We start from the raw sequence: 27,079 nt of genomic DNA, 5'->3' as shown, positions 1-27,079 counted from the left end.
TGATCATAGAATTGCCAAGCCACCATACCATGTCAACTTAAATATCATATGGCGGTCCTGACAATTTACCTCTGGTCATATGATTTATGTGTTTTACTAAATGAAACAAAACCCCAAGGACTTGACAAATCCTGCATAAACTCAGGATGTAGCCTCATCCCAAACCAATATCTGTATTCTGTACATCTACTGTCTAATTAGCAACGGGCAATTTACTGTTACTGAATTTGCACAATGATAATATGACACATTGTAAAGCTCCTAATATAGGGCTTCCTTTGCATTGCAAAGCTTTCTGATCCCCAGTCACTGTAATTGCTCCGCTCAAGGTCCTATAGCAATGTAAACAATGGTTTACCAATAAGATCTTGCACCACTGTTGTTTGAATACAAACACAGCAAAATCCCCTCATTTGGTGCAGTTACCATACATGGTCCAATAAGCTGCCAAACATAGATTAAAGAGGCAGAGACACCAGTTAGAAATGGACAATATATGGGCAGCTGTAGTCAATAGTGATAAGGAATACATTCTGTGTGTGCAGATTCACTCACAGGCCCCTCTGACTTGGATGGATTGTGTTCTCAATCTAGCCTTAGTTACGTCAACTATAGCCTTGAAGACAGAACCATCTATTTGGCAAAATGACCTTATTTTCTGTGCTGTAAATAGATATTTCTATGAGCATACACTGGTCAACAGGTAACGCCTATGCTCATACGTTACTTATGACATATTCTACTGTCACAAAGTCTATATAAACCCTGTGCTGTCTTTGTTCTGACTATCTTTTGCTCAGGACCCACTTACGTGTCTAATAAACCTTACCTATTTACCTCAAACGACTTTCGGTATCTGACATTTCCATAACTATTGTTAGCTATTGCATACACATAGGGGCTGATTTACTAAGACACGAATTCGAATCCGAATTGGAAAAATTCCGATTGGAAAACGAACATTTTGCGACTTTTTCGTATTTTTTGCGATTTTTTCGGCGTCTTTACGATTTGCGCGAAAAAACGCGAGTTTTTCGTAGCCATTCCGAAAGTTGCGCAAAGTCGCGATTTTTTTGTAGCGTTAAAACTTGTGCGAAAAGTCGCGCCTTTTTTGTAGTGTTAAAACTTAAAAGGCGCGACTTTTCGCGCAAGTTTTAACGCTACGAAAAAATCGCGACTTTGCGCAACTTTCGGAATGGCTACGAAAAACTTGCGTTTTTTCGCAAAAATCGTATTGGTAACGAAAAAGTCGTGATAATTTCCGAAAAAAAAACCGCAAAATACCGATCATTACGAAAAAAACGCAATCGGACGCATTCGCCCAGTTCGTGGGTTAGTAAATGTGCCCCTAAGTTTTGGGGGTTTCAAGTCTCCCTATGTGCTAAATGTCACTTTTTGAGAAGATTATCACATGCCTTGACACCCCTGTGAGTGCACATTCTAGTGCTTCCCATAAAGGGTCAATGGAAGACAATATCAAGCTTTTTTGACCCTGTGTGTTTAGGTTAGTAAAAAATGTAGTGGGGAAAAATGCCAGCAATCAATTACCTATTGAATGATTAACCCACAAGGTTTGCCGTAGCAAGCACTGCAGAATAAATATTGTTATTATGACCTTCTATGAAGAAAGTTCTGTTAGTAGTAGAAAATATTTTCATGCTGGAAACAATAGCTGCAAATAACAGTAAATTTTAGACTTAATTCTACTAGATACAGTAAATAGCTAAATTTGTTGGGGGTGATTTGTAGCAACAACGGAGGAAGTTTCTTGATAAAATGGCTTCTACAAATATTAGTAAATAAGCCTTGCCATACTGCCATTTTCATGAGATGCTCATGATGAAATATTTCAATAATAATGCACAATTTTCCACACAATACAATTTTCCATAAAACCATGCTGATATTGCTGGTACCATACTGTATTTGCATTCCCCATGAGCAGTTGTTTGCTAGCAGAAAAGGCCACTGAAATGTAATCTGTTTAATGTAATCCACTGGCCCTGGCAACCATGTGGAGCAGCTGCCCTTTCCCAATTACATAAAAGGTTTATGGTGGCTAAAGCTACAGCAGTCCCTGAGAGAACAGCTGGCTGTCTTCATATGTAATGCACTCAGAGACATCAGCGGATGTATGGAACCATATGGGGGTTCACCTTTAAGTTAGCTTTTATTATGTTATAGATTGGCCAATTCTTGAACTTTTCAATTGGTCTTAATTATTTATCTTTTTTGAATTATTTGCCTTCTTCTTCTAACTCTTTGCAGCTCTCAAATGACCCCGGCAGCCAAAAAACAATTGCTCTTTAAGGCTACAATTTTATTGTTATTGTTAGTAACATAGTAAGTTAGGTTGTTCAACCATAATGCCTATATATAACCTGCCTAACTTCTAGTTGATCCAGAGGAAGGCAAAAACCCCATCTGAAGCCTCTCTAATTCGCTGCAGAGGGGAAAAAATTCCTTCCTGACTCCAAGATGGCAATCGGACCGGTCCCTGGATCAACTATCACTATCACTATCCAACCCCTTCTTAAAGCTATATAATGTATCTGCCAGTACGACTGATTCAGGGAGAGAATTCCACACCTTCACAGCTCTTTATATAACATAGTTTTCTATCCAGGTGCTCTCCTATAAATATATCAGTCTCTCATTTAAACCACTCCCTGGTTGCTAAGGTAATTTGAACCCTAGCAACAAGATAGCTGTTAAAACTCCAAGCTGGAAAGCTGCTGAACAAAAATGAAAATAATTAAAAAACTACAAATAATAAAAAAGACCAATTGCAAATTATCTCAGAATATTACTCTCTAAATCATACAAATAACTAAATCAAAGGTGGACAATCACTTAAGTTATAATATGGAGGCCAAATGTAACTATTTTGGGATTCAGTCTGGTTTTTGAATTCCATGCTAGGAGTAGGGTTTTCTATATCTGCAAATACATGAAGTAGCTAAGACCACCGGTTAAATTAAACCGTTCTACTTATTTTGCAAAAAATATCAATGACATCCTGAAATCCTCATGTCCAAATGCTCATTTGCACAGATACAATTGTAACTGCCACTGGATTCCAAAAATGCCATATTAACACAGCATAAATTGCCATAGCAGCACACAGTGTCAGCTGCCTCTTGTAGAACATAGGGACCTGACAGCTAGGACTAAAGGGCCAGACAAAACCTGAGCAGTAAGATGAATGTGCAGAAGAGGGAGCTGAACGTTGGAAGCAGAAGGTTAATTGGGCTTGTATGTCTGGAACGAACACCAGAAAGGCAACTGTGTAACACAATATTTCTGTAGTTCTGTATACTTTGTATATCTGATAAAGAATCCTCCAGGGAGTTATTAAATTAATGCTAAACTTCCAGCATTTTATTATAGTATTGAACAATTTTTTCTATTTCTTCCTTCTTTCTATTCTTGCAATACATGCTATTTAACACGTATCTCTGGTCAAAACTCTAACTTGTTGCCAATATTGTTGCCTACATTTTGGCAGTGTTGGCACATTCCCTCCTGCTTACATCTGTGTGGGTGCCTGGGTCCCTCCCACGGCAGAGCACTCCTTTAGGCTTATTTAACACAGTGCTACAGATTGATGCCTTTAACCAATATATGCCTCTTTTAGGCACTTGGGTTGTGGTAATTCAGTACAGCTAATGCCGGGGACTATGTCAGCCAGTTATAGAAGAAGAGGATTTATACCAATGCTGTCTGCTTGTGAGTAAATTTAGAGATTAAGATTAAACACACTGGAACCATTGTCTGAGTGGAGAGAGGCCAAAGCCAATATTTACTAAAATATCACATTGACCAAGTACTCCGTTTTTACAATGCTTTTAACCTGAACTTGTACCAGAACATATTAACTGTAAAAACCACAATTACAGAGCCCACCATTCCAATTATCATTAACTTCTGCCATAAATCCAGCCAGAACCCAAATTAATCTTTGACATCTGCCTTTATTAACTATGAATTCATAGGCTGTGACAGCTTTTTTTTTTTATTTAGTGGGTGGATGGGAAACTTGCCCTGCACTGAAATGACGCGGTATTAGAGGGGTTAGATATAGGCTACTATCTATGTGTCATCTAAAGGGGGGAGCATTTACCAATCAGGGTTAAGATCATGCCTAGTGTAACTCCTAATGTGGGGTTAATAGCTACTAAAGAACCAGTGTCCTACCACATCCCATGCCCAAGGGGTATCAGTTCTAACCCCCACTGTGTCAGAGAGCTCGGCCCTGAGAGTTTTCCCCGGCTGCATAGGAGAGCCTGAGGCACTCAGCCCTTTGCACAGCAGTCAGCAGTTAGGTGGACCTGACAGGGGACTGCATGAGTGAAGGCAGCAGAGCTGTGATTGGCTTCCCCTGCATCCTACTGTGTCTCTGAGCTTGGACTGTTAGGAGGTGCCCATTGCTCAATTATAAGAGACGCAGAGCAGGGAGTTTCTATAGGGAGCCCCAATAAATGTGTCATTTTTAAAGTTAACAGCCCTTTGTAGCTCCCATAAAAATCAGGCACCATATCTTATTCATTATTGCCTGTAAAATAACAGTGACAAGAGGCTACACATCCCCTTCATTCATCAGAAGAAGCAAGAGGGACACATTGGCAACCATGTAGAAGTGCAATAGGGTGTTTGGATGTCACTATAATCTGAACAAGTTGCATAACAATAAAATTGTCAAGGAGTAGATTGTAAAGGTCTGGCATCAACATTTGCAGGAAGGAGTCCCCTTTAATATTATAACAGGTGTGATGCTCAAAGTCCCCTGACCTGTATGACTCCACTAATAGCTGATTGTTGCTATGGGTTACTGCTGAGGTGCAAATGTACATAGTGTCAGTAAATAAACCCATGTGATATCCTTATAATCTACAGTGTAACCATATTCTAATGAGCCAAACTATAAACTAGATATTTATTTAAATAGAAGGAAAAGTAGATTCATGGGGAAGGGGGCAAGTAGCTAGGTACCCCCCAACAATTCCAGTTGCTTGTGTCTTGCCATGGGCTGTAGCTCCTCTTGCTTAAAAAGATGTACTGCTCTGGGGTATTTCCCCTGCATTGCCTTGGGTGAGTACAGTGTCAGACTGTCCTGTTAGGGTGCCAAGATTTTTCCCAGTGACCCTGAAGTACAGAGCATTAATTATTTTGTTATTTTTCCAAGTTCTGCTTGTGTTTTACTTATTCTTAGCTGTAAGGCTGATGCCACACGTGGCGTTTTTCCGCTGCGTATTTTCTAATTCTCTCGGTGGCTGAAAAACGCATAATATCATCATCCATAGAAATAGCTTGAAAAGACTCAAGGCAAACCACACAATGCGGAAATACGCTAGAAAACGCCTTAGCACAGATTTTTCAAGCGTAGGCCGAAATACGCCAGTATTTGCACAGCAAGCTATTCCTATGTATACGCAAAGGCAGCTGCCAGACCTAGCGGAAATACGCAGCGTTTTTTGCTAATTCGCACTATTAGCACCATGGAAACGGGATTTGATTACGTCACCAGTACTAGGCTGAAAAACGCCATAGTCAGGGGCTGTGTGGCTTGTGCAGTGTTTTTAGGCTGAGAAAATACGCAGTGGAAAAACGCCACGTGTGGCATCAGCCTAAGAAACATAGAGAGAGTTAGTTTAGAGTGTGTGATGGGGGTCAGGGAAGGAGGGAAGCATACCCCTGAAATGTTGTACATGCCACATGCAGTTTGGGCTGTATAACATCCAATAACATTACATATGTAATTCCATAATGAAATGTCAATGTGCTTGTCTCTGTTCATATGGATTTATGTATATCAAAATGGATGCAATTGCGCTTGAGTTTTGAATCATGTGCCATCTGTATCCCATCCACAGCATGTGTTTGATACAGTATTTGAGTCCAGTTCACTGGATACAAGTCTGATTAGCCTACTGCAATCCACTATGGGGGCCCGAAAGCTACAACCTTGTCCAGTCTGGTGCTTTAGGGTGCCCCAGCATCAATGGGTGCAAATGCCATGTAAGATGCCGTAGTCACTATTTATTGGGCTGTTGGGGGCTGTATGGGCCTCTATGTACATTAAAAGCCAGGGCCTATTTTGAAACCCAGTGCAGACCTGGGTACAACTGTGCACCATTCATCAGAGGTGGCAGGATGGACACACTGGCTGGAAGTACAGGAGCATTTTTAGATGCAAGTACATGTATGAATTGAATATGTTCTCTCCATTGCATTGCTTTCAGAGCACAGCATTTGTGGGTACATTTGTAAAGACCCCTACCGTGTTAAGCAGTAATAGGTGGAGCAAAACCCACTGTCTAGGGTTGTTACCCGATGGGGTACTGAAAGTAAGGGGGGGTCATGACTTTATAACCAGCAATATAAACTATGATAATGAGGCAAGTACTGACAAAAAGTTGTTACTATTCAAGCAATGACAAAAACATTAAATCTCAGTCTCATGAAACATACTATCCGATATTAACAAAAGTCATGTTTAGACAGTTGCAGTGCTAATGGTATCATATCATAAATAATAATAACATTTGTCCAGGGGGCCATATTTTCCAATACAATGGACTCTTGTTTTATATTATATATATGTTATCATCATCTACATTTGCTAAACATTCAGAATATGTAGAAGGGGATGTTGTTTTTCCAACCAGCCCCTGGCCGCACCCTTAAGCATTTGATTGACCCGATATTTACCCTTTCTGTTTTATTTCTTATTCCCCAAGACATCCATGAGCCCTGCCTCTCATTACACCTTCCCTTCTTCCCTTTTGTGCCCCCCCCCCCATTGCTATCTGGTATGTTTTTATATAAATGTGGCAACCCTACCACTGCCATGAGATAGATGGTAAATGCCAACAAATGCAAACCACAGGTCTTACTATGTTACTATGTAGGTTCCATCCATACCTTTACTTTTTTAAATTGACATGCTTACTGTGTGGCATGCACATATAGATTGTGTTATCAATGAGTGCCACCTGCTGGACAAGAATTAAAATACAATCTGAATATATTTTTTAGGACAAATTGTCCTTTGTAATTCTATGCCTCAAGCTTTCTGTAACTAAAGAAACCATAAATAATCATTATAATGTATTACATAATATAGTGTTAATATATTACATAGATGGTTTTGCAGGCATACCTTCCAAAATTACAACTAGAAGAATATGGAATATTGAAAAAGCTGACAATGATCTGATGAACTTATCAGGTTGTTGGGTTATTGAGGGCTGATGGGAAAAGGATATGATGGAATTCTGCACTATAAAAATAAGTGAAAACATGTAAAATGCAGCTGGCAAAATGTTCCGCAAATAACACAAAAAGACTGAAGGAAACAAGATTTAAATCAATAGTGTAAGTCGTTTATTATGATTGAGTAGCCCGATAGAAGAGAATTTGAAATTACAACTCCCAGCACTCTCTGCCAGCCCTTGCTGATGATGAGATGCCATAAATTGTTGCCCAACACCATCGGTAGGGCTTTGCTGCAGGTACTGCTGAATGCTTGTTGCAAGCAGTGACGCCATTAATTATAGGTACTTAGGTGCCCTAACCATAGAGCTATCACCCCCTTAAAGTTGGTGGTAATTCCACCTGGCAAACTTGTGCCAGGTGATTCATATGCAAACATCATTAATGCCAAATGCCCAAAACAAAGCAATCCTCACTTAGACTAAATTTGGACACAGTTGTGTTTGTTGTCAAAATGCGCTCCTGCAATTACATTTATTTTGATGCAATGGTGACAAAGAATGGTGAAATAAACCCTATATTGTAAAAAAAAATATGGTGAATTGTGTATGAAATAGCACTTTGCACACAGCGCTTGTCTTTGTAAATGAGCCCTGGGGAGCCTCCCCTATTTTAGAACTCAAATGGCAGCTAAATGTGCCCAGGCCGCTGTACCCACTGCTCCTCATGCAGTTCTGTCCCTGATCACTGAAACAAGAAAATGCAGAACTGTCACTGTCCTTTTAGTGTAATTTGCAGCGAGCGTATGCATACTAGTACTGAATGCCTGTTTACTCCCCTAATAATGAGAGCCTTGTTTTCAGGACAGTGAGCCATTGCCTGATATAATGCCCTGGCTACTCCAGCCTGGTACCACAGCTCTACAGCCATGCCAACCCTGCACACTGCTGCTTGGCTCACACTCTTTCTACTCCCTGGTTTCACAGGAGCCGCAAATGAATTTTCAGGTAGGAATTATTTTGGGATACAACTCATTCTATGGATATAATTGTCTGTCCTGAATAAACATAGCTTCGTAGGGTACTTATTCATTTATTAACTTTTTACCATTGAATACGCTGCACTGGCACATTCCAAAGAGTGATCAGCAGGATACAAATACAAATATACAGTACAGCAGGCTCCAGGGCAGGTCTGTTTGCTACTAGGGAATCAGGAAGGCATGTTTAGAGGCAGTTTACAGAACTAAACCTTAGATATGAATATGGCTAGAAATTCTATATTTAATATACTGAATATCCTGCAGCAGCCTAAAGTTTCAGCATCTCAAACTTGTCACAGGAGCTCCCCATCTTGAAAAATGTCTGCAACACTCACAGTGCTCTGTGCAGCTGTTGATAAGCTGAGCTTAGGGGCCTTAGCAAATTATTAAGCAGAAAATTAGGTTTAGGTTATATAAGCTACAGGGCTGATTATCACATTCTAATGGTAACTGCACTGGTTGCCATGTAGTAATACACTGTATGATTTACTAACAGCCTTATATCATGACATTTATATTCTCCATATACAGTATATTGTATATACTAAGCTCAGTAAGTGACAGCAGCACAGAGCATGGGCAGGGAAGCAGCAGAAAAGAAGATGGGGGGCTACTGCTAAAGGGCTATAGTTGCCTTGCCCTAAACATAATGTACAACACTTATAGCCTATTGCTTTAGTTCTTCTTTCATTTTACCTTGTCCACAGCTGAATCAATAGGAGATATCCAAAATAAATGAGCAGTTTGCCAGTGCATTTTTAACATCAGACCAGGGTTCACTATTGTGCTGTTGTGGGGTTAGTGCTGGGCTGTGACTCCTAGAGCCAGAAAACCTGGTGCCAGGGGCTCACTTTCAAAACAATTACACGGAGACAGTGATAAATTTAATATTAGTCATATAGGCCTATGATGGAATATAAAAAGACTGTTAAGAAATTGTCTTTGCTGAAGCCCAATGGGGCAAGGGGAAACCTGCTGGTACTTTAGCGGGGCAGTCTGACCCTATGTGTGGCTGAATCTGAGACAGGACCTATTGTGTGACAGACTGAAAATATGAATAGAAAATGAATAGAATGGTAGGTACAGGGAATTTTAACTCTATATAATAAATTAATATTTAGAAATCCCTCTAGTGACCAAAACAGGGTAATACATGTATCAAATATAAACTCTTGCATTAAAATATTAAAACATTAAAAAATATTTATTTCAATCCATTAAAAATTATTTCAACCCCATATGGATAGCCTAGCGCATTTCATGCTTACCTAGCACTTAATCATTGGATTGTCCAATTCACGCTTGTCTGCTAAGTCAAAGTCATCCTTTCCAGCTGCAGTCAGGTGATCCCAGAGGTGCCAATAAAAAAAGCAACAATTTGGGAGTTTTAACCTTGGAAAGCAGTAGAATTCTTAATGAATTAGATGAAAGTGAGTGTTGGACTGGCCAGAGGGGATGACTTTGATGCAGTTGGCCAGCTTGAAGTATATTGCAATACAAACAATCCCTGTCTTAATGTCCTATATATATTGATAATGGGTGAGTGCAGAGGGGCTCTTATTTCTATCTTTTCAAAGAAGAGGTGCACCAACCTAGAGTAAGATGTAAGCTTAAAGGAATATCTAACAAAATTGCACCCCAATTAAAACAAGTTTTCCTTGTCTACATAAAAAATTGTTCCTGTGACATTGTGTATATATAAATTTAAACATCATACAGATTTCATTTCTTGCTCAGAAATATCCACGGTGCTATTACAAAATGCACACCACATACGCACTTTGTAAGGAAAGTTCTTTGTTTAGAAAATGTCATACATGTGTTTTATTACCCTAGGCTACCTACAAAAGATCCTGAAGACCCACACCAGCCATGCCTGTGATGGGGATTCTGTCTCAGTGTCTTGTCCTCATAGGACATCAGTCAGTATCCTCTCTGCTTTTTATGGACGTAGGATCTCCAGTCAGAACCTTTGCCCTTCCATGTTTGGAGGCATGGAAGAGAATGTATTTTGTAGCTCACCCAATACACTTCAGGTACCGCCAACTGATTTTGCTAAAGAGTAATACATTATGATATTTTCTACTTGTATTAGGCTAAATATATATGTGCTTTTCCAAGAAAACCCAACTCATAGAGTAAAGCTATAAGCACTTATGTTTGTGCAGCCTTAGGGTGATACATTTATTAGAACTCGGGTTGAGTAACCAATAAAAAATAATCATTCAAAATGGCTTCATGGATTCCATTTCTGAAGCAGGGACACTAGTTGTCCTGAAAGCTTACATTTTACAAATAAGTAGGCCAATAAAAGGTATCACTTAGATATAAACACAGTAAAATATCTTTGAGGCTATTGGTACTTGTAGTTTTTTTTTAAGTGGCTGTAATAAGACCAAAAGCTTCAGAGTTTAAAACTCTTCTGTGGTCTTTTATGGTACTTGCGCTACCTAAAGCAAAAGTGTTTGAATTTTACGTAGAATGTTCCTATAAATCCCAGTAACAGGCAGATTGGGGACTATTGTCTGCTGTGTTTTCAGATTGATTCCAGCAGCCTCCAAATCTCCAATGTACCCTAGTCCTGAAGCATTTCCTGATGGAAATGGCTGTTCTGTACAATAACTGGATCTGTGAGCGAGACAGTCAGAGCACTGCAAATGTGTGGCTCCATATACAGTATATCCAAAGTAGGCCAGTTAGGGTTATTGGCCAACCAGATGAGTAATAGTGCATCAGTAGCTACAAAAAAAGTGAATGGCACTCAGGACTACAAACAAGGGTATAACCCTTAAAAGTTTATTGCGGAGGTGCAACGTTTCGGGGCAATGTGACCCCTTTATCAAGCATGATATCACATTGCCCCGAAACGTTGCACCTCCGCAATAAACTTTTAAGGGTTATACCCTTGTTTGTAGTCCTGAGTGCCATTCGCTTTTTTTGTAGCTACAGTGTTTTTGGAGGGTGCCGATCCCTTCAGCAGTGTGCACCGGACAAAAATCTTTTGGAGCGTTAGGGTGTGCGGATAAGGTCTCTGTGATCCAGTAATAGTGCATCAGTCTCAGGGTGCTCCAGTGCTTTGAAATTAAACTGCAGGGGCCTCACACATGGACTGATGGTCTGTCAGTTGGTTGAAAAGTATCAACTCATTTGGTCAATCAGAGCTCTTGGTAAATAAGCCACATGTGTCTTCAGTCATCAGAGTACTCAATGCTAAAGTGCCTTTCAATAAAGGGAGACTTATCCTTCTTGTCTTGTGGGATGCTTGGTCTGATCCTGAGTGTATATTCTGAATGACTTCAATAAGTTTTATTCTGACTTCAGAATCCTATTATTGACAAGTATTTGGTAACAATATGTAAGCAGCAGTGTGTTTGTAGACTTCAGTAATACTCTTAACAAATAATATTTCACCATATTGATTGGTTTTGGTAGAACCCTTTTTGCACTGTATATTCTGCTGCAGAAACATGGAATTACTGATAAGAGAAATTATTCCCCAGGCATGTATTTGTGGCAAATTTCCGTGTTTCACCATTGTTGTTGTTTTTGTGAAATGGCACAAATATTCGCTGCTGAAAAAATTGTGCCATCATTTTTTTGACACACGCAACAATTTTTTGTTATGCGTAATTTTTCGTCAAGTTTCGCAAATAAAATATATAATATAATAAATATATATATATTTGAACAGATTCGCTCATCATTACATAGGATATGTATTGAACCATTGCAATACAATCGGAGTATCTCTATCATTGTATATCTATCAAAGCCTTGGCAAGATACGAGTATTCACTGAGAAAACTATGTAACATACAAAATGCACAATACAAAATGTTCACTTCATTTGTGGGTGAGCTGCAAAACAACTGTAAAAAATTTCTTTATTTTCTTGTCAAGAAACTTCATGATGAATGCCAAGACAGGCGTTCCTGCCATTTCTTAGTCAACAGTCGAATTTTTGGATCAGATCCATGTCCTGGAACACATAAATACCTGCTGGTGTCATACAAGTGTAAGCCAGGTGGGTAGAACCAATCAGAACCAATGCAATTGCACATACCATGTCACCAATATCTGTTAAATGATAAAAGTTTAAGGACTTCAAGAAAAGGCATGTGAGGTGGAGAATGGTGCAGTAGTACATGGTGTCAATATTTATCCACAACTTTACAAAACCTGGGGGGCTGTGGTTTGGTAGAAGGATCTTCCCAAGTACCTCTTCTTATACAAGGCTTCCAGGGGCCCCATAGGCACTTTGGCACACTTGTTAGCAGGGCTGCCTTGTTTTTGTGCAGCAATGGGGAATACGTGAGCTAAATGGGTCTTGGGACCTGTGTTTGAGAGGCCTCTGTATCTGCATTCAGGTGCTAATAATGACTCCCACTGCCCAGTGCCTATTCCATTGCCAATATTACACTGCAGTGTTCTTTTATTTCTAAGATCATTACAAGGTGAGACGTGTCTGTGAGAATGAACAGCTTAATCTTACCTGCAAGAACAATTCTCTGTTGTCAATATACTCAACTCATTATGGAAGAACACAAAAAAGGAATATAGAATGTGAATTTGAAAACAGGACAATTCCAGATTATGGTAAGTATCTGCCTTGTGCAACCGGACAGATCCCAGTGCAAGCTGAGCTCACAGAAATCAAAGTAAAATAATGACTATAAAGCATCTCCATTTGTATTTTATTGGGAAACAACTACTGCCTGACTCCACAATGGAATTAAGTTCTGGATCAACTCAGTACAACATGTATTAACACTAGCAGTTTTACTTGTTCTGAATTATAATCAGTTCAGCGCAGGAAGTGCCCAGTTGTACAGTTTTCTCTATGAGAGGATACAAATCTCAGGAAAACCTTGAGGGCTCATTTGTGAACCCAGCTTGCAAAATGCAAAAAAAAAGGCTGCAGTCGGACATTATTTGGCACACATTACACACTGCACCTGGGTGTGTGCCAATAGCCACAGGCTTGTTTGACTAGTTCGGCCTGCGTTAGGCTATGCTAGAGAGTTTTTCTACAATATATATGCTTATTTACATGTTTCTTCTACCTTTAACAAATACCACCAAGCAGACATTTTTCAAGCCCCTTACACTGTCCTTGGGATAATATGGCGACTGAAAAAAATCTTTCTGCTGACCTTGTACCCCATATGCATACATGAGGCCCCTGGGTGCATTGGATGTTGGTCTTCTCTTGCAAACATATTCTGTGAGATAAGACAAAGATGTTTCTTTTAGGTGAATTATCCATTATTCCATTTTATTTTAAAAAGACCTTAACATGGGAGTGTGCCCTACATTATCTTTCACATTAGAACACATTTCCCTACAGACAGACATTCACTCATTTCTAGAAGTTTATTAAATCAGGTTTTGAAAGTGTTAAATCTGGGAAAGATGGGAAAAAATTTAACTTCCGTGTTTATGTGACAAAAAGTCACCTTGTGATCTTGGCTGAATCCCTCATCGAATCCTGGATTCGGTGCATCCCTAGTATCCAACAGTGGTGCATGTGGGTTTAATACATGTCCTCTAATCTCCAATCATCTGATAACCGCCCTGGTATGGTCTGGTAACACTACTAACCCACTGGTTTCAACAGTACATGGGGCAGCAAGGAGCACTGGTGCTCTAGAATAAAAGCAAATAAACCAAATGAGTAAATAACTACACACAATACCAGAACTGAGGTGGTACGGCCATAAATTCATACAGAAGTCTTAACTATTATCAAAGCTGAACAGACTCCATAACAACTAAAGAACCATTTAACTCTTTATCTCCCAGCCATATGGCCTTGGAAGCTAAAGAAACTAGTGACTAGTGGATCAGTGTGTTGGGACTGACCAATTGTTCCCTGCAGCTGGGCAGACAGCAGGCCATATTTGTTCCTAGACCCACTGTTTGCTTCACAGCATAACTAGTGCATCAGATTTTACTACTAATATGACACTGTCTAATCAATTATCTTTTGAAATTATTGATTAGCACAAGTTTATTTCATTTTTATTTTTGCATTGTTGATTATTTTTGTTTTTGGCCATAACATTTTAAAGGGTCAGTGTTAAAAGTAAATCATTTATGTTTGATTACTAATCACACTGTATGATTTCTTCTTTTAGTGGTCTAAGCAATGATTTTTATAGGGAAACTAGAATATAAGAACTTAACTAGAATGCCCACAGTGTGTCTGTTAGCGTATTTTTATCAGGGTGGACTGGCAATCTGTGGATTCAGCTAAATGCCTGTCAGGCTGCTATTTTATATCCGCCACTCACCCCCATGAATGCATTACTGACACATTACGGCACCACTGTACCCATAAGGGGCATGTGGGGAAGGCACACAGGTATAACTTCTCACACACCCGTCCCCTAACTTGCACAATATTCAGACTTACAAGTTAGGGGGCACCAGTGAGTGAAGAGCTTATTGAACAGGCACTAAGGGGTGTTAGTTTCCCCCTTTAGTTCTGTCATTGTAAAGGACCCCTTATATCTCAAACTTCCCCAGGTACCTAGCAGTTACGTCTAATATGTGTGCTCCCCATGTGAATACATAACTAGTTTTTATCATCTTTCTTTCAATCTCTTCAGAGTGTTCTGCTCACACAGCCTTAAGGAAAGTGTCCAGGAGATGTCACCGCAGGCCTAACTGCACCATCAGTGCTGACACTAGAACATTTGGTGACCCGTGCTTTCCAGGCGTGCCGAAATACCTAACTGTCTCTTATACATGCGGTGAGAACAAGTGAGCAGATGTTGTGGGATGGGGTCCCTGCAATGCTGAAACTAATGGCCATGGCATATACCTCGCAGATCTCAGAGCAACACTTAGGGGCCCATTCGAATTTCGGATTGTTCTAAGTACGACTGGCAAAAATTCATAATAATAATGATAATTTCTGATGTGCGTACATTGCACGAAAATTCATGTCGTGCTAGTACAAAAATACTGTGGTTACGATCCGAAAGTTACAAATTTTTTTGTATCCAAACGATCATAAACAACGCTAAAACCTTTCTGACTTTGAAACTTCAATGTATGATTTTGGAAGCTTTCCATATGACTCAATGGCACTCTGCAGCTCCAACCCGGCCCAAGGAAAGCCTCCCATAGGGCTCAATGGCACTCTGCAGCTCCAACCCGGCCCAAGGAAAGTCTCCCATAGGGCTCAATGGCACTCTGCAGCTCCAACCCGGCCCAAGGAAAGCCTCCCATAGGGCTCAATGGCACTCTGCAGCTCCAACCTGGCCCAAGGAAAGTCTCCCATAGGGCTCAATGGCACTCTGCAGCTCCAACCTGGCCCAAGGAAAGTCTCCCATAGGGCTCAATGGCACTCTGCAGCTCCAACCTGGCCCAAGGAAAGTCTCCCATAGGGCTCAATGGCACTCTGCAGCTCCAACCTGGCCCAAGGAAAGTCTCCCATAGGGCTCAATGGCACTCTGCAGCTCCAACCCAGCCCAAGGAAAGTCTCCGATAGGGCTCAATGGCACTCTGCAGCTCCAACCCGGCCCAAGGAAAGTCTCCCATAGGGCTCAATGGCACTCTGCAGCTCCAACCCGGCCCAAGGAAAGCCTCCCATAGGGCTCAATGGCACTCTGCAGCTCCAACCCGGCCCAAGGAAAGCCTCCCATAGGGCTCAATGGCACTCTGCAGCTCCAACCTGGCCCAAGGAAAGTCTCCCATAGGGCTCAATGGCACTCTGCAGCTCCAACCTGGCCCAAGGAAAGTCTCCCATAGGGCTCAATGGCACTCTGCAGCTCCAACCTGGCCCAAGGAAAGTCTCCCATAGGGCTCAATGGCACTCTGCAGCTCCAATCTGGCCAAAAGAAAGTCACGATACCAAAGCTTGAACGAATTCCGAAACTTTAGTTATCGTTGCGCAAAGTACAGAATGTACGACTTTTTCATGGAATAACGAGCATATCACGAAAAAGTCATACTTTTTTTAATGATATTATCGTTAGCAGTATGAACAGTTCTAAACTTTAGAAAAAATACAATTTTTTTGTAATCGTGGCCATCGTACTTTAATGAATGGGCCACTTACTGAAAATGTTCTCTGTGTCATTTTCCATAGGCTGCACACTATGTTGCACACAATAAATCAAGTACTTATGTATATTTAAGATATCAGCATGTTGTACATGTCTCCAAAAACACAGAGGGAGAAATGTAAAAGGTATCATTACCTAGAATGTCCATTTTGGGCAGTAATTCTTTCTGCATATGCATCATGGGCCAAACAAGGGCAGAAAAATGAAAATAAGGGGACTAGCAGAATAGATACAGGTTATTAGCAGTTATTGCCATATGATTTTTTAGCTGCATGGATTTATTGTTGTGTGATAGTTAGCTATATTTAATCACTATCTAGCACTATTCATACTAAAGTGAACCCCTTGCTCCTCTCCATTCTCCCCAGCACCTCATGTGACAGAGCCAAACACACCTTCTGCCACTGTTAATGAATCTGCTAGAAACATTATTTACTGTCTGTGACATACACCTGTAAACACAGGAGTGTCAGTAAAAAGTTAAGTTGGGATGAAAAAGATCAAAGCCCATCATGTTCAACCCCTCCAAATGAATCCCGGTGCACATATATATATACACATACTTATACTGACCTTAGTTGCACGTCTCTACACTCTCTCCAGCTAATTAATATGCTTCTTAAAGACAGGAGCCCAGTTATATTTTCATTCCTCAAATGAATGCCCTATTTTATGCAAGTACTTTGATTTAGTAGCAAAGATCAAAACCCTGTTTCAAGAATGTCTCATCACTGATGGAATTAATTGGGCTGCATAGTTTTGTGTCATCTGCAAACACTGATACATTACTTATATTAATGAACAAGTTAAACACAAGTGGACTTAATACAGAACCCTGTGGGACCCCACTAAGAACCTTACCCCAAGCAGGGAATGTACTAATATCCACTCTCTGTACCCAGTCCTGTAGCCAGTTTCCTATCCATGTACAAACATCTTTATTAAGAACAACTTAGAGATCAGTTGTTTGTGGGGCAACATATCTCTCGGTACCCGAGGGTGTATTCCTTCTGACCCTTGTGCCTTGATCACATTAATTTTGAGTAAACCTTTATGTAAAATATCATGTGTCATCCACTGACTAGGCTGAGCTGATGGGCTGCAATCATCTAAATGACAGGGGGAACAGAATGGTACTAATTTGGTGTTTTCTCACCTACTGAAATGCGATGACAGACACAGATTACTTGTACCATTGACCTAACTGCCTGTAGAAGTCATACATGTGTAGCATTATCACTCTGTTGTCTCTATCATTGGCTACAGTTCCTAGACGACTTCTGGAAGAGTTTGGTACCATCTCCCAAGATCCATTTGCACTGTCTGATTATACTCATGGTGAGTACTTGGGGTCTGTTTCCTTAGCAATCAGTAGGGCACACCATTACCTACCTGCGTATTTACTGATCAGTAGTGATGGGCGAAATGTTTCGGCAGGCATGGATTTGCGGCAAATTTCCACGTTTCGCCATTGGCGGATTGTTTTGCGAAATGGATGGAAAAATTCGCCGTGTGTCCAAAAATTGTTGCGGGCGTCAAAAGAATAGCCGTGCAACAAAATAATAGCCGAGCGACAAAAGAATAGCCGAGCAACAAAAGAATAGCCGCGGACGACGAAAGAATAGGCATGCGACAAAAGAATAGCCGCAGGCGACAATTTTTTTTGACGCGCGACATTTTCACCGTTTTGCAAACTTTTCCGCCGTTTCGTGAATCTTTTTAAAGATTTGCAAATTTTTTGGCGAGAAGAAAACAGATTTGCTCAGCACTACTGATCAGTATTCAGAGATTCTGGGGCTGATTTCCTAACATAGGAACAATAATTTTATCAGTAACATTACCCATACTTACCAATCAGCAATTTAGTTTGACATTGACTCCTTAACGCAGTCATTGTCAGAGGGGTCCTTTACTTCAGCACTATGATCCAATAGTTGCCCATCTGCCCAACTTGTCCCAGCGTCCATGTAGCCAAAAATAGTGCTCCATGTGTATGGCCAGCTTTAAAATATATCAGCAAAGATCTAGTGAGTTTCTGTGGGTTACTGCACTTGTCCAATTTATCAACTATGTTAGTAAATCAGCCTCACTATCTTTATCACTATCTTTTCTGCTGAGTAACACAGTCCCCCAATAATACTACTAATATCCTGTGTATAAGTCTTGTAATATGCTCTCTCTCTGCTACATGTGATTTCAGCTCCTTGCTATATAGCTATTTAGTAAAACTGCTTTCTGCAACCGACAGAGCACATGCAATCTCAAATCCCCATTTGCAGCTATTGACTTGTCACCACAGGTGGTTGGTACACTGGCCCTAGACTGTCCAGGCTCACCGAGGATGTGATGATACTTACTGGTTGTCTGGAAATCTTTGCCCTCATTCAGGGTAGGTGCAAACTAGTATTGAAACAAATGGGGACAAAATAAAAAAAATAAAAAGACTGATATCATTTTCAGAGTTTTAACATAGGAACACCACACAAAACAAAACATCTACAACAAAAACAATAATTTATATTTACAAAACCTACACACAATGTCATAAACTGCTTGTGTACAACTTTGTCCTTCCTATACATCACTCATTCCACTCTTTACTTATATATATATATATCCAGGCTATGTTAGAGCTAGCCATTGCAACACAGGGAAATCTGAAGTGTCAAACACTCACTATTGACTGCTTTACTCTTTTAAACTGAAGTTCACTGTTGCTGGAGCCTCCTGTGCGTATTCTGCTGAAGGTGAGCCCTTTGGTACTAGGGAGGGCAAATGTGCTCCCAGGACAGACCTGACCTTTGTAAGACAAGCCCTAATCCTGAGAATAGGATATAATATATTATGAAGCAGAAGAAACATCTCCCCTTCCAAGCATTACACCTTAGTGAGTTACACAGTAAGGGAGACATGAGTCTCTTATAGCCAATACAAGCCAGCTTAACCTCACAACAGGGGCATTGCTAACCCTCAAAAACAACTTGTTATTATCGATATTATTCATTTCTAATTATAAACTGTTTCAATGTACAGTGCTATGTATACAAGCAGCTACAACTTAAAATATAGATAAATCCATTATGTTACATTCATACGTATCACTAACATTTGATATCTTTCTTAAAAAGCTACTGACCTTGCAATATTGCTTGAAATGGTCATTTTCGTTTATAAGATCTTTTAAAAATCTACATGTGTATGTGTTTTTATGTTGACTGAATATACTGTATATACCAGTATATATATCTTAACCCTATATTTTACAATATATCATTAATGTTTGATATCATTAATGCTAGATTCTACATTACCAGTATTATGTTCCTTAATTAAAATGATATATTGGTTTATGCTATAAACCACCCTGTATAAGTGAGGGGGATGATGCCCCACTACTATTGCAAATGGAGGAGGCTTCACAACTAGGTCAAGTTGTTATTATGGGGGACTTTAATTATCCGGACATTGACTGGAGTATGGAACCTACTATGAAAGATTCTTTTTTAGACCTGGTGATATCTAATAATACTGAACTTATCTCTAACATTTGTGTGGGTGAGCATTTGGGGAACAGTGATCACAACATGGTCTCCTTTGAGATAATGCTGCAGAGACAGCTCTATAAAGGGAGTAACTAAAACGCTTCATTTTAGACGTGCAGACTTTGCCAGTATAAGGGCATCTCTGCAATGTTTCAACTGGGAAAGGCTTTTCATGGGGTTAGACACAGAAGGAAAATGGAACATCTTTAAATCATTGCTTTGCAGGTATACACAACAGTATATTCCCCTTGTAAGCAAGGAGAGGCATCGCAAAGCAAAACCTTTATGGCTGAATAAAAGTGTTAGTGTCAAGGTTGGTAAGAAAAAACATGCTTTTAAAGCATTCAAGTTAGCTGGGAAAAAGCTTAAATTCTGAAATTTTCATCTGTCTATACAGCTAATGAAGGCTTCCCTTTTAATAGTAATTTAGCTACTGACGAATGGCAGTGGATGTCATCTACTTAGATTTTGCTAAAGCGTTTGATACAGTACCTCACAGAAGGCTAATGATCAAATTGAGGAATATTGGCCTAAAACATAATATTTGTAATTGGATAGAGAACTGGCTGAAGGATAGATTACAAAGAGTGGTGGTAAATGGAACATTTTCTAATTGGACCAGTGTGGTTAGTGGAGTACCGCAGGGGTCAGTCCTTGGTCCATTGCTTTTTAACTTGTTTATTAATGACCTGGAGGTGGGCATAGACAGTACTGTTTCTGCTTTTGCTGATGATACTAAATTGTTATGCACTTTGGTAGAAATAATAAAAATGCGAGTGTGTTGGGGGTTTCCTTAATGGAGAAGGATCTGGGGGTTTTTTGTTGATAACAAGTTGTCTAATTCCAGGCTGTGTCATTCTGTGGCTACTAAAGCAAATAAAGTGCTGTCTTGTATAAAAAAGGGCATTGACTCAAGGGCTGAAAACAAAATTTTGCCCCTTTATAGGTCCCTGGTAAGGCCTCACCTTGAGTATGCAGTGCAGTTTTGCGCTCCAGTCCTTAAGAAGGATATTAATGAGCTGGAGAGAGTGCAGAGACTGCAACTAAACTGGTAAAGGGGATGGAAGATTTAAGCTATGAGGTTAGACTGTCGAGGTTGGGGTTGTTTTCTCTGGAAAAGAGGTGCTTGCGAGGGGACATGATTCTTAGATAGGGGTAGAACATATGTATGTTCTTTTTCCCATAAAAGCAACAGGCGCACCCTTTAGATCATTAGAGGAACAGAACTTTCAGGTGGTTTTTCACCTTGAGGGCGGTGAGTTTGGGGAATGCCCTTCCTAGTGACGTTGCGATGGCAGATTCTGTTAATGCCTATAAGTGGGGCCTGGATGAGTTCTTGAACAAGCATAGTATCCAAGGCTATTGTGATACTAAAATCTACACTAAGTAATGATGTTGGTATATATGGTTTATGTATGTGAGTGTATAGATAGGTCAGTATGGGTTTATGTATGTGAGTGTATAGACAGGTCAGTATGGGTCTGTATGTGAGTATATAGATACAGTGGCTTGCAAAAGTATTCGCCCCCCTTGAACTTTTCCACATTTTGTCACATTACAGCCACAAACATGAATCAATTTTATTGGAATTCCACGTGAAAGACCAATACAAAGTGGTGTACACGTGAGAAGTGGAACGGAAATCATACATGATTCCAAACATTTTTTACAAATAAATAACTGCAAAGTGGGGTGTGCGTAATTATTCAGCCCCCTTTGGTCTGAGTGCAGTCAGTTGCCCATAGACATTGCCTGATGAGTGTTAATGACTAAATAGAGTGCACCTGTGTGTAATCTAATGTCAGTACAAATACAGCTGCTCTGTGACGGCCTCAGAGGTTGTCTAAGAGAATATTGGGAGCAACAACACCATGAAGTCCAAAGAACACACCAGACAGGTCAGGGATAAAGTTATTGAGAAAAGCAGGCTTAGGCTACAAAAAGATTTCCAAAGCCTTGAACATCCCACAGAGCACTGTTCAAGCGAATGGAAGGAGTATGGCACAACTGTAAACCTACCAAGACAAGGCCGTCCACCTAAACTCACAGGCCGAACAAGGAGAGCGCTGATCAGAAATGCAGCCAAGAGGCCCATGGTGACTCTGGGGGAGCTGCAGAGATCTACAGCTCAGGTGGGGGAATCTGTCCATAGGACAACTATTAGTCGTGCACTGCACAATGTTGGCCTTTATGGAAGAGTGGCAAGAAGAAAGCCATTGTTAACAGAAAACCATAAGAAGTCCCGTTTGCAGTTTGCCACAAGCCATGTGGGGGACACAGCAAACATGTGCTCTGGTCAGATGAGACCAAAATGGAACTTTTTGGCCAAAATGCAAAACGCTATGTGTGGCGGAAAACTAACACTGCACGTCACTCTGAACACACCATCCCCACTGTCAAATATGGTGGTGGCAGCATCATGCTCTGGGGGTGCTTCTCTTCAGCAGGGACAGGGAAGCTGGTCAGAGTTGATGGGAAGATGGATGGAGCCAAATACAGGGCAATCTTGGAAGAAAACCTCTTGGAGTCTGCAAAAGACTTGAGACTGGGGCGGAGGTTCACCTTCCAGCAGGACAACGACCCTAAACATAAAGCCAGGGAAACAATGGAATGGTTTAAAACAAAACATATCCATGTGTTACAATGGCCCAGTCAAAGTCCAGATCTAAATCCAATCGAGAATCTGTGGCAAGATCTGAAAACTGCTGTTCACAAACGCTGTCCATCTAATCTGACTGAGCTGGAGCTGTTTTGCAAAGAAGAATGGGCAAGGATTTCAGTCTGTAGATGTGCAAAGCTGGTAGAGACATACCCTAAAAGCCTGGCAGCTGTTATTGCAGCAAAAGGTGGTTCTACAAAGTATTGACTCAGGGGGCTGAATAATTATGCACACCCCACTTTGCAGTTATTTATTTGTAAAAAATGTTTGGAATCATGTATGATTTTCGTTCCACTTCTCACATGTACACCACTTTGTATTGGTCTTTCACGTGGAATTCCAATAAAATTGATTCATGTTTGTGGCTGTAATGTGACAAAATGTGGAAAAGTTCAAGGGGGCCGAATACTTTTGCAAGCCACTGTAGGTCAGTATGGGTCTGTATGTGAGTGGATAGATAGGGCAGTATGGGTCTGTATGTGAGTGGATAGATAGGGCAGTATGGGTCAGTGTGTGAGTGTAAAGATAGGGCAGTATGGGTCTGTGTGTGAGTGGATAGATAGGTCAGTATGGGTCTGTGTGTGAGTGGATAGATAGGTCAGTATGGGTCTGTATGTGAGTGGATAGATAGGTCAGTATGGGTCTGTATGTGAGTGGATAGATAGGTCAGTGTGGGTCTGTATGTGAGTGGATAGATAGGTCAGTGTGGGTCTGTATGTGAGTGGATAGATAGGTCAGTGTGGGTCTGTATGTGAGTGGATAGATAGGTCAGTGTGGGTCTGTATGTGAGTGGATAGATAGGTCAGTGTGGGTCTGTATGTGAGTGGATAGATAGGTCAGTATGGGTTTGTGTGTTCTGAGTTCACTTGGAAGGGCTAAACTTGACTCTGGTCTATGTAACTATGTGACAATAGGGGTACTTTATTCACTATATATTCTTCTATCCATTTGCAGATGTGCCAGAGAAGGTGGCTCTCTACTTTCTTTGTGGAGTATGTGCAGGTTTAGTGATGCTCCTCTGTATCATTACACCAAAAATAATATTTTTTAAGGACATGAGAAAAGCTTTCTGGAAACCGCAAAAGACAGATGAGCCAATGTTGGGGGGAATAAAGTTGGTGGTACGGAGAGTTGGGGAGAGCAGGGACAATGATGACAGCTCTTCTGAATCTTCTTTTCGCCGACTCAGCCGATCCTTTCTGTTCCCTAATAACGTATTCACGCCGGAAGTCACGACTCCCCTGGGTGAAGGAAATGAGATAAGGAGCCAGAATGCAGATGAGATGTGGAAACCCAAAGAAGCCAGTCCCTACGCCATCCAGAGTATTGAAGAATCAACAAAATAAACTTTAGAATCATTTCACCACTTGTGTGTCTCATGCTACTTACAGTTTCCATGGAATGGCTCCCACCCTACGTATCCTTCCTCGTTATCATTTCCACCTCGACATACTGGTTCCCACAACTGATATTATTATTTCTGTTACCATTAACCTGTATAAGTCTTCAGCTTTGTCCTATTCATCAAGCAAGTATTATCTCAGTAATATAACATTAGAGTTTAACAAAGCTAGATAGCTGAGAAGACAATAGAGAAAAAGCACTAATGCCCAACACTGGTTCTCGCTACCAAAATGGCTGATCCCCTTTTATCAAAGTTCCTCTCTTTACAGGCTGAAAGTGAAACTACTTTGTGTAACTATACTTTACAATTCGTATTTACTGAAATATAATAAAATTATTGGACATGCATTTATCTGTGTGTATTCTAGGTCTTTGTTGCAAATGTTGGATACTGTGGGGGTAGTTTGTCTGGAGTGGGGCCCAGAGTTCAAAGCTGCTAAACTGCTCTGTACCTATTTAAGGGGTAGTTGTCTTCATTCAGTTGTCTTGACCTTAAATATGAACATAACCAAAGAAAAAGTAAAACATGGTGTGATCTTTCCACACATCGTAGAACCCCACCTGGTGCATTCAGATCCAACTGTCAGCGGCTATTCTGGGGCTGCTGCCGCCCCTCTCTCCCACTCCGCACTTACAACGTTAATATCAGAGCGGGTCCAGAGGGGGATGCATCGCTAGTGCATAGAGAACTCTCTGCACTAGCAGAGCTGAATTTTCATTTTACCTGAGGTCGATTTTGCCACCCCGGTTAACTGGCCGCTCCCTGCCACCTGAGACAATGTTCTTACCTTGCTCATGGTAGGATTTTCCCTGCCAACTGTGCACCTAAAATGCCAACTTCCGCAAATAAACCACACAGCATGCACTTCTGGAGAGCCAGATATTTCCATGCACAGTAGGAAAGGTACAGTGCAGCTGCCCTGCCAAACTATTGGCAAATAAGTTATAGAGGTGCAGAGCTGCATCTGCATTGTACATTGAGATCTGCTTTTATAATATCAATCAGGCCTGAGGGGCAAAGTAATTATATCTTAGTTGGGATCAAGTACAAGGTTCTGTTTTATTATTACATAGAAAAAGGAAATCATTTTCAAAAATTAGAATTATTTACGTATAATGTCTATGGCAGATGGCCTTTCCATAATTCAGACCTTTCTGGATAACAGGTTTCAGAATAACAGATCCCATACCTGTATATACACTATGTTCCCAATTTAGCGGATAGCTTCTAGAGGCAGTAGAGTACATTTAGCAGTCACATCACATTGTGCACAGCCGTTCCCTAACCCCAATTCGCTGCCCTACAGCTTGCTAACCCTCCCACCAGGCTGTTTGCACACGTAAGTGACTTGCAAAATGATATTAGTTGATTGTAGAGCGGAAAAGCCTGCGAGGAGAGTCACTCTTCTAAGAAAGAATGCTTCACACATTGTTTTATACACAGCTAGTATTGGTTACTTGTGTTAGGGTATTAGCCACTTTTGGATTTCATTCCGTCAGTACCAGCAATACCAATTGAGTGGTTTAAATATTTGTGTACCATATATGAATTGTGAAGTGACTAACTGAGGTTTGGTTAAAGAGGTGTGGTATCCCTATGGCGGGTTTTCTATTTACACCAATTAATTTGGAAGAATGGCAAAAAGAGGCAGATGGAGCTTTTCAAGCTAATCTAACATCCTCACATTCTGATTCTTCTTCAGACACAAAAGGTATCTTCTATAAACTTACAAAAACATATAAGCAACAAATTAGGAATTGGTGGGAGGTGGTTAGCTTGAAGAATTACTTACAACACGACATGATCCCCAGAGGACTAAGAATACATATTTCCCTGGCGTCACACATTACTTGTGAGACCTTTTGGCAATGGGAAAGTATATTAACTAAATGTTCCTTGGAACCAATGGGGATTCTCCTAGAATATGAAACAGGAAGTCTAGATAAGTCTAATGAAAAATTGGAAGCCAGTATAAAGTAAGCACAACTGTTCTGTGGGTATTATACATGGAATTGCCACTGCAGTCATCCTGCTAAAAGTTCTGGAAGTATTATACATAGAATTACCATTGCATTCATTTATATTTTTTTTGAGGATTTATCGGTGAATTGGGGAGTGGTTTATTGGGAGTTGTGTTTACCAAAGTGGGCATGGCCTGAAAAATTGCCGCTACTTCCCAACCGAGCCCTGACCCCATACAGGGTCTCTAAGAGCAGGAGTTGAGGGATAGTAAAAAGATACAGTTGTGTCCCAATGGTTGCAAGAAGTCACAAAAGTAGTATATTACTGTATATAAGGGCTGTCCAACATGCAGCCGTCATTGAGAGCTGCTTTCTTATTGGACATGATGCAGTAGCAAAACCTCCTGGCCAAGCCCAAACTGGCAATCTAGAGATTTTGGCAAATGCCAAAGGGGCTGCTGTAAGATGCCATACACAGTCACTATTTAGTGGGCTTGTGGGGGCTGTTTGGGCCTCCAGTCCATATCCCAGTCCAGGCCTGTTTCTGGCCAATCACATAGCAGTTGTACATATAGAGACAATATTTACAATGTATTGTTAACATTACCAGGTCAATGTCAGTGCTTATCACAGCCCATTATTTCTGGGCCCTTCCATCAGGCAGAACCTAGACTTAGGTGCCTTGTTCACCTAATGTGTAATCCAGCCCTGCAACAGTGCAACTAATGAGTGCCCTGCTATGCCAAACCACTGCTTGAATCCCATGATATGTTGGAGACTGGGCAGACAAGGGGAGACTTTAATTAAACCTTTCTCATTTTTCATTGATGTGAATGGCTGTAAGGTTGCGGTGAAGCTAATCCATTGGCTCCATATTGTGTCTTAGTCATTAGAAAATATCCCACCTTTAAAAGTAAAGACCGATGAAATAACCACAGCTAATCAACTAAATATTTTTCTGTTTATTTAAGCAAAACTTGGAGACACAAGGGAGCTGGAAAATTACATTGCCGATCTGGATAAAGTCCTGGATGGTACGTTATCTCAAAATATGTCCGAAATTAATTGCATTCAAAACTGCCTTCAGTTCGGGTTCAGTAACCTGTGGTAAATATCTGTGTTGAGTTTCTAGAGATGAGTTACTAGCCAAGCCCACCAGAGAATCTGACATCCAGGGCCC

At 40.6% G+C, this 27,079-nt stretch overlaps 2 protein-coding genes across 3 annotated transcripts in view; one reads left to right on the top strand and one right to left on the bottom strand.

Annotated features, from left to right (window-relative positions):
- Positions 1 to 27,079, bottom strand: part of LOC100124783 (uncharacterized loc100124783) — a 67,610-nt gene that overhangs the window by 9,078 nt on the left and 31,453 nt on the right. The gene's annotated exons all lie outside the window — the stretch shown is intronic.
- Positions 8,130 to 24,279, top strand: LOC100495652 (protein eva-1 homolog C-like). The gene is made up of 8 exons (XM_002939205.5): positions 8,130 to 8,222; positions 10,094 to 10,293; positions 12,158 to 12,281; positions 12,701 to 12,853; positions 14,869 to 15,012; positions 17,599 to 17,670; positions 18,632 to 18,721; positions 23,488 to 24,279. The coding sequence occupies exons 1-8, from the start codon at positions 8,144 to 8,146 to the stop codon at positions 23,877 to 23,879; spliced, it is 1,254 nt and encodes a 417-aa protein (XP_002939251.1). The 5' UTR covers positions 8,130 to 8,143; the 3' UTR covers positions 23,880 to 24,279.

This window comes from Xenopus tropicalis, chromosome 8 (assembly GCF_000004195.4).
Source record: "Xenopus tropicalis strain Nigerian chromosome 8, UCB_Xtro_10.0, whole genome shotgun sequence".
Taxonomy (NCBI): domain Eukaryota; kingdom Metazoa; phylum Chordata; class Amphibia; order Anura; family Pipidae; genus Xenopus; species Xenopus tropicalis.
The sequence above is the reverse complement of the archived record's forward strand: the minus strand, read 5'-3'. Positions and strand labels throughout refer to the sequence as shown.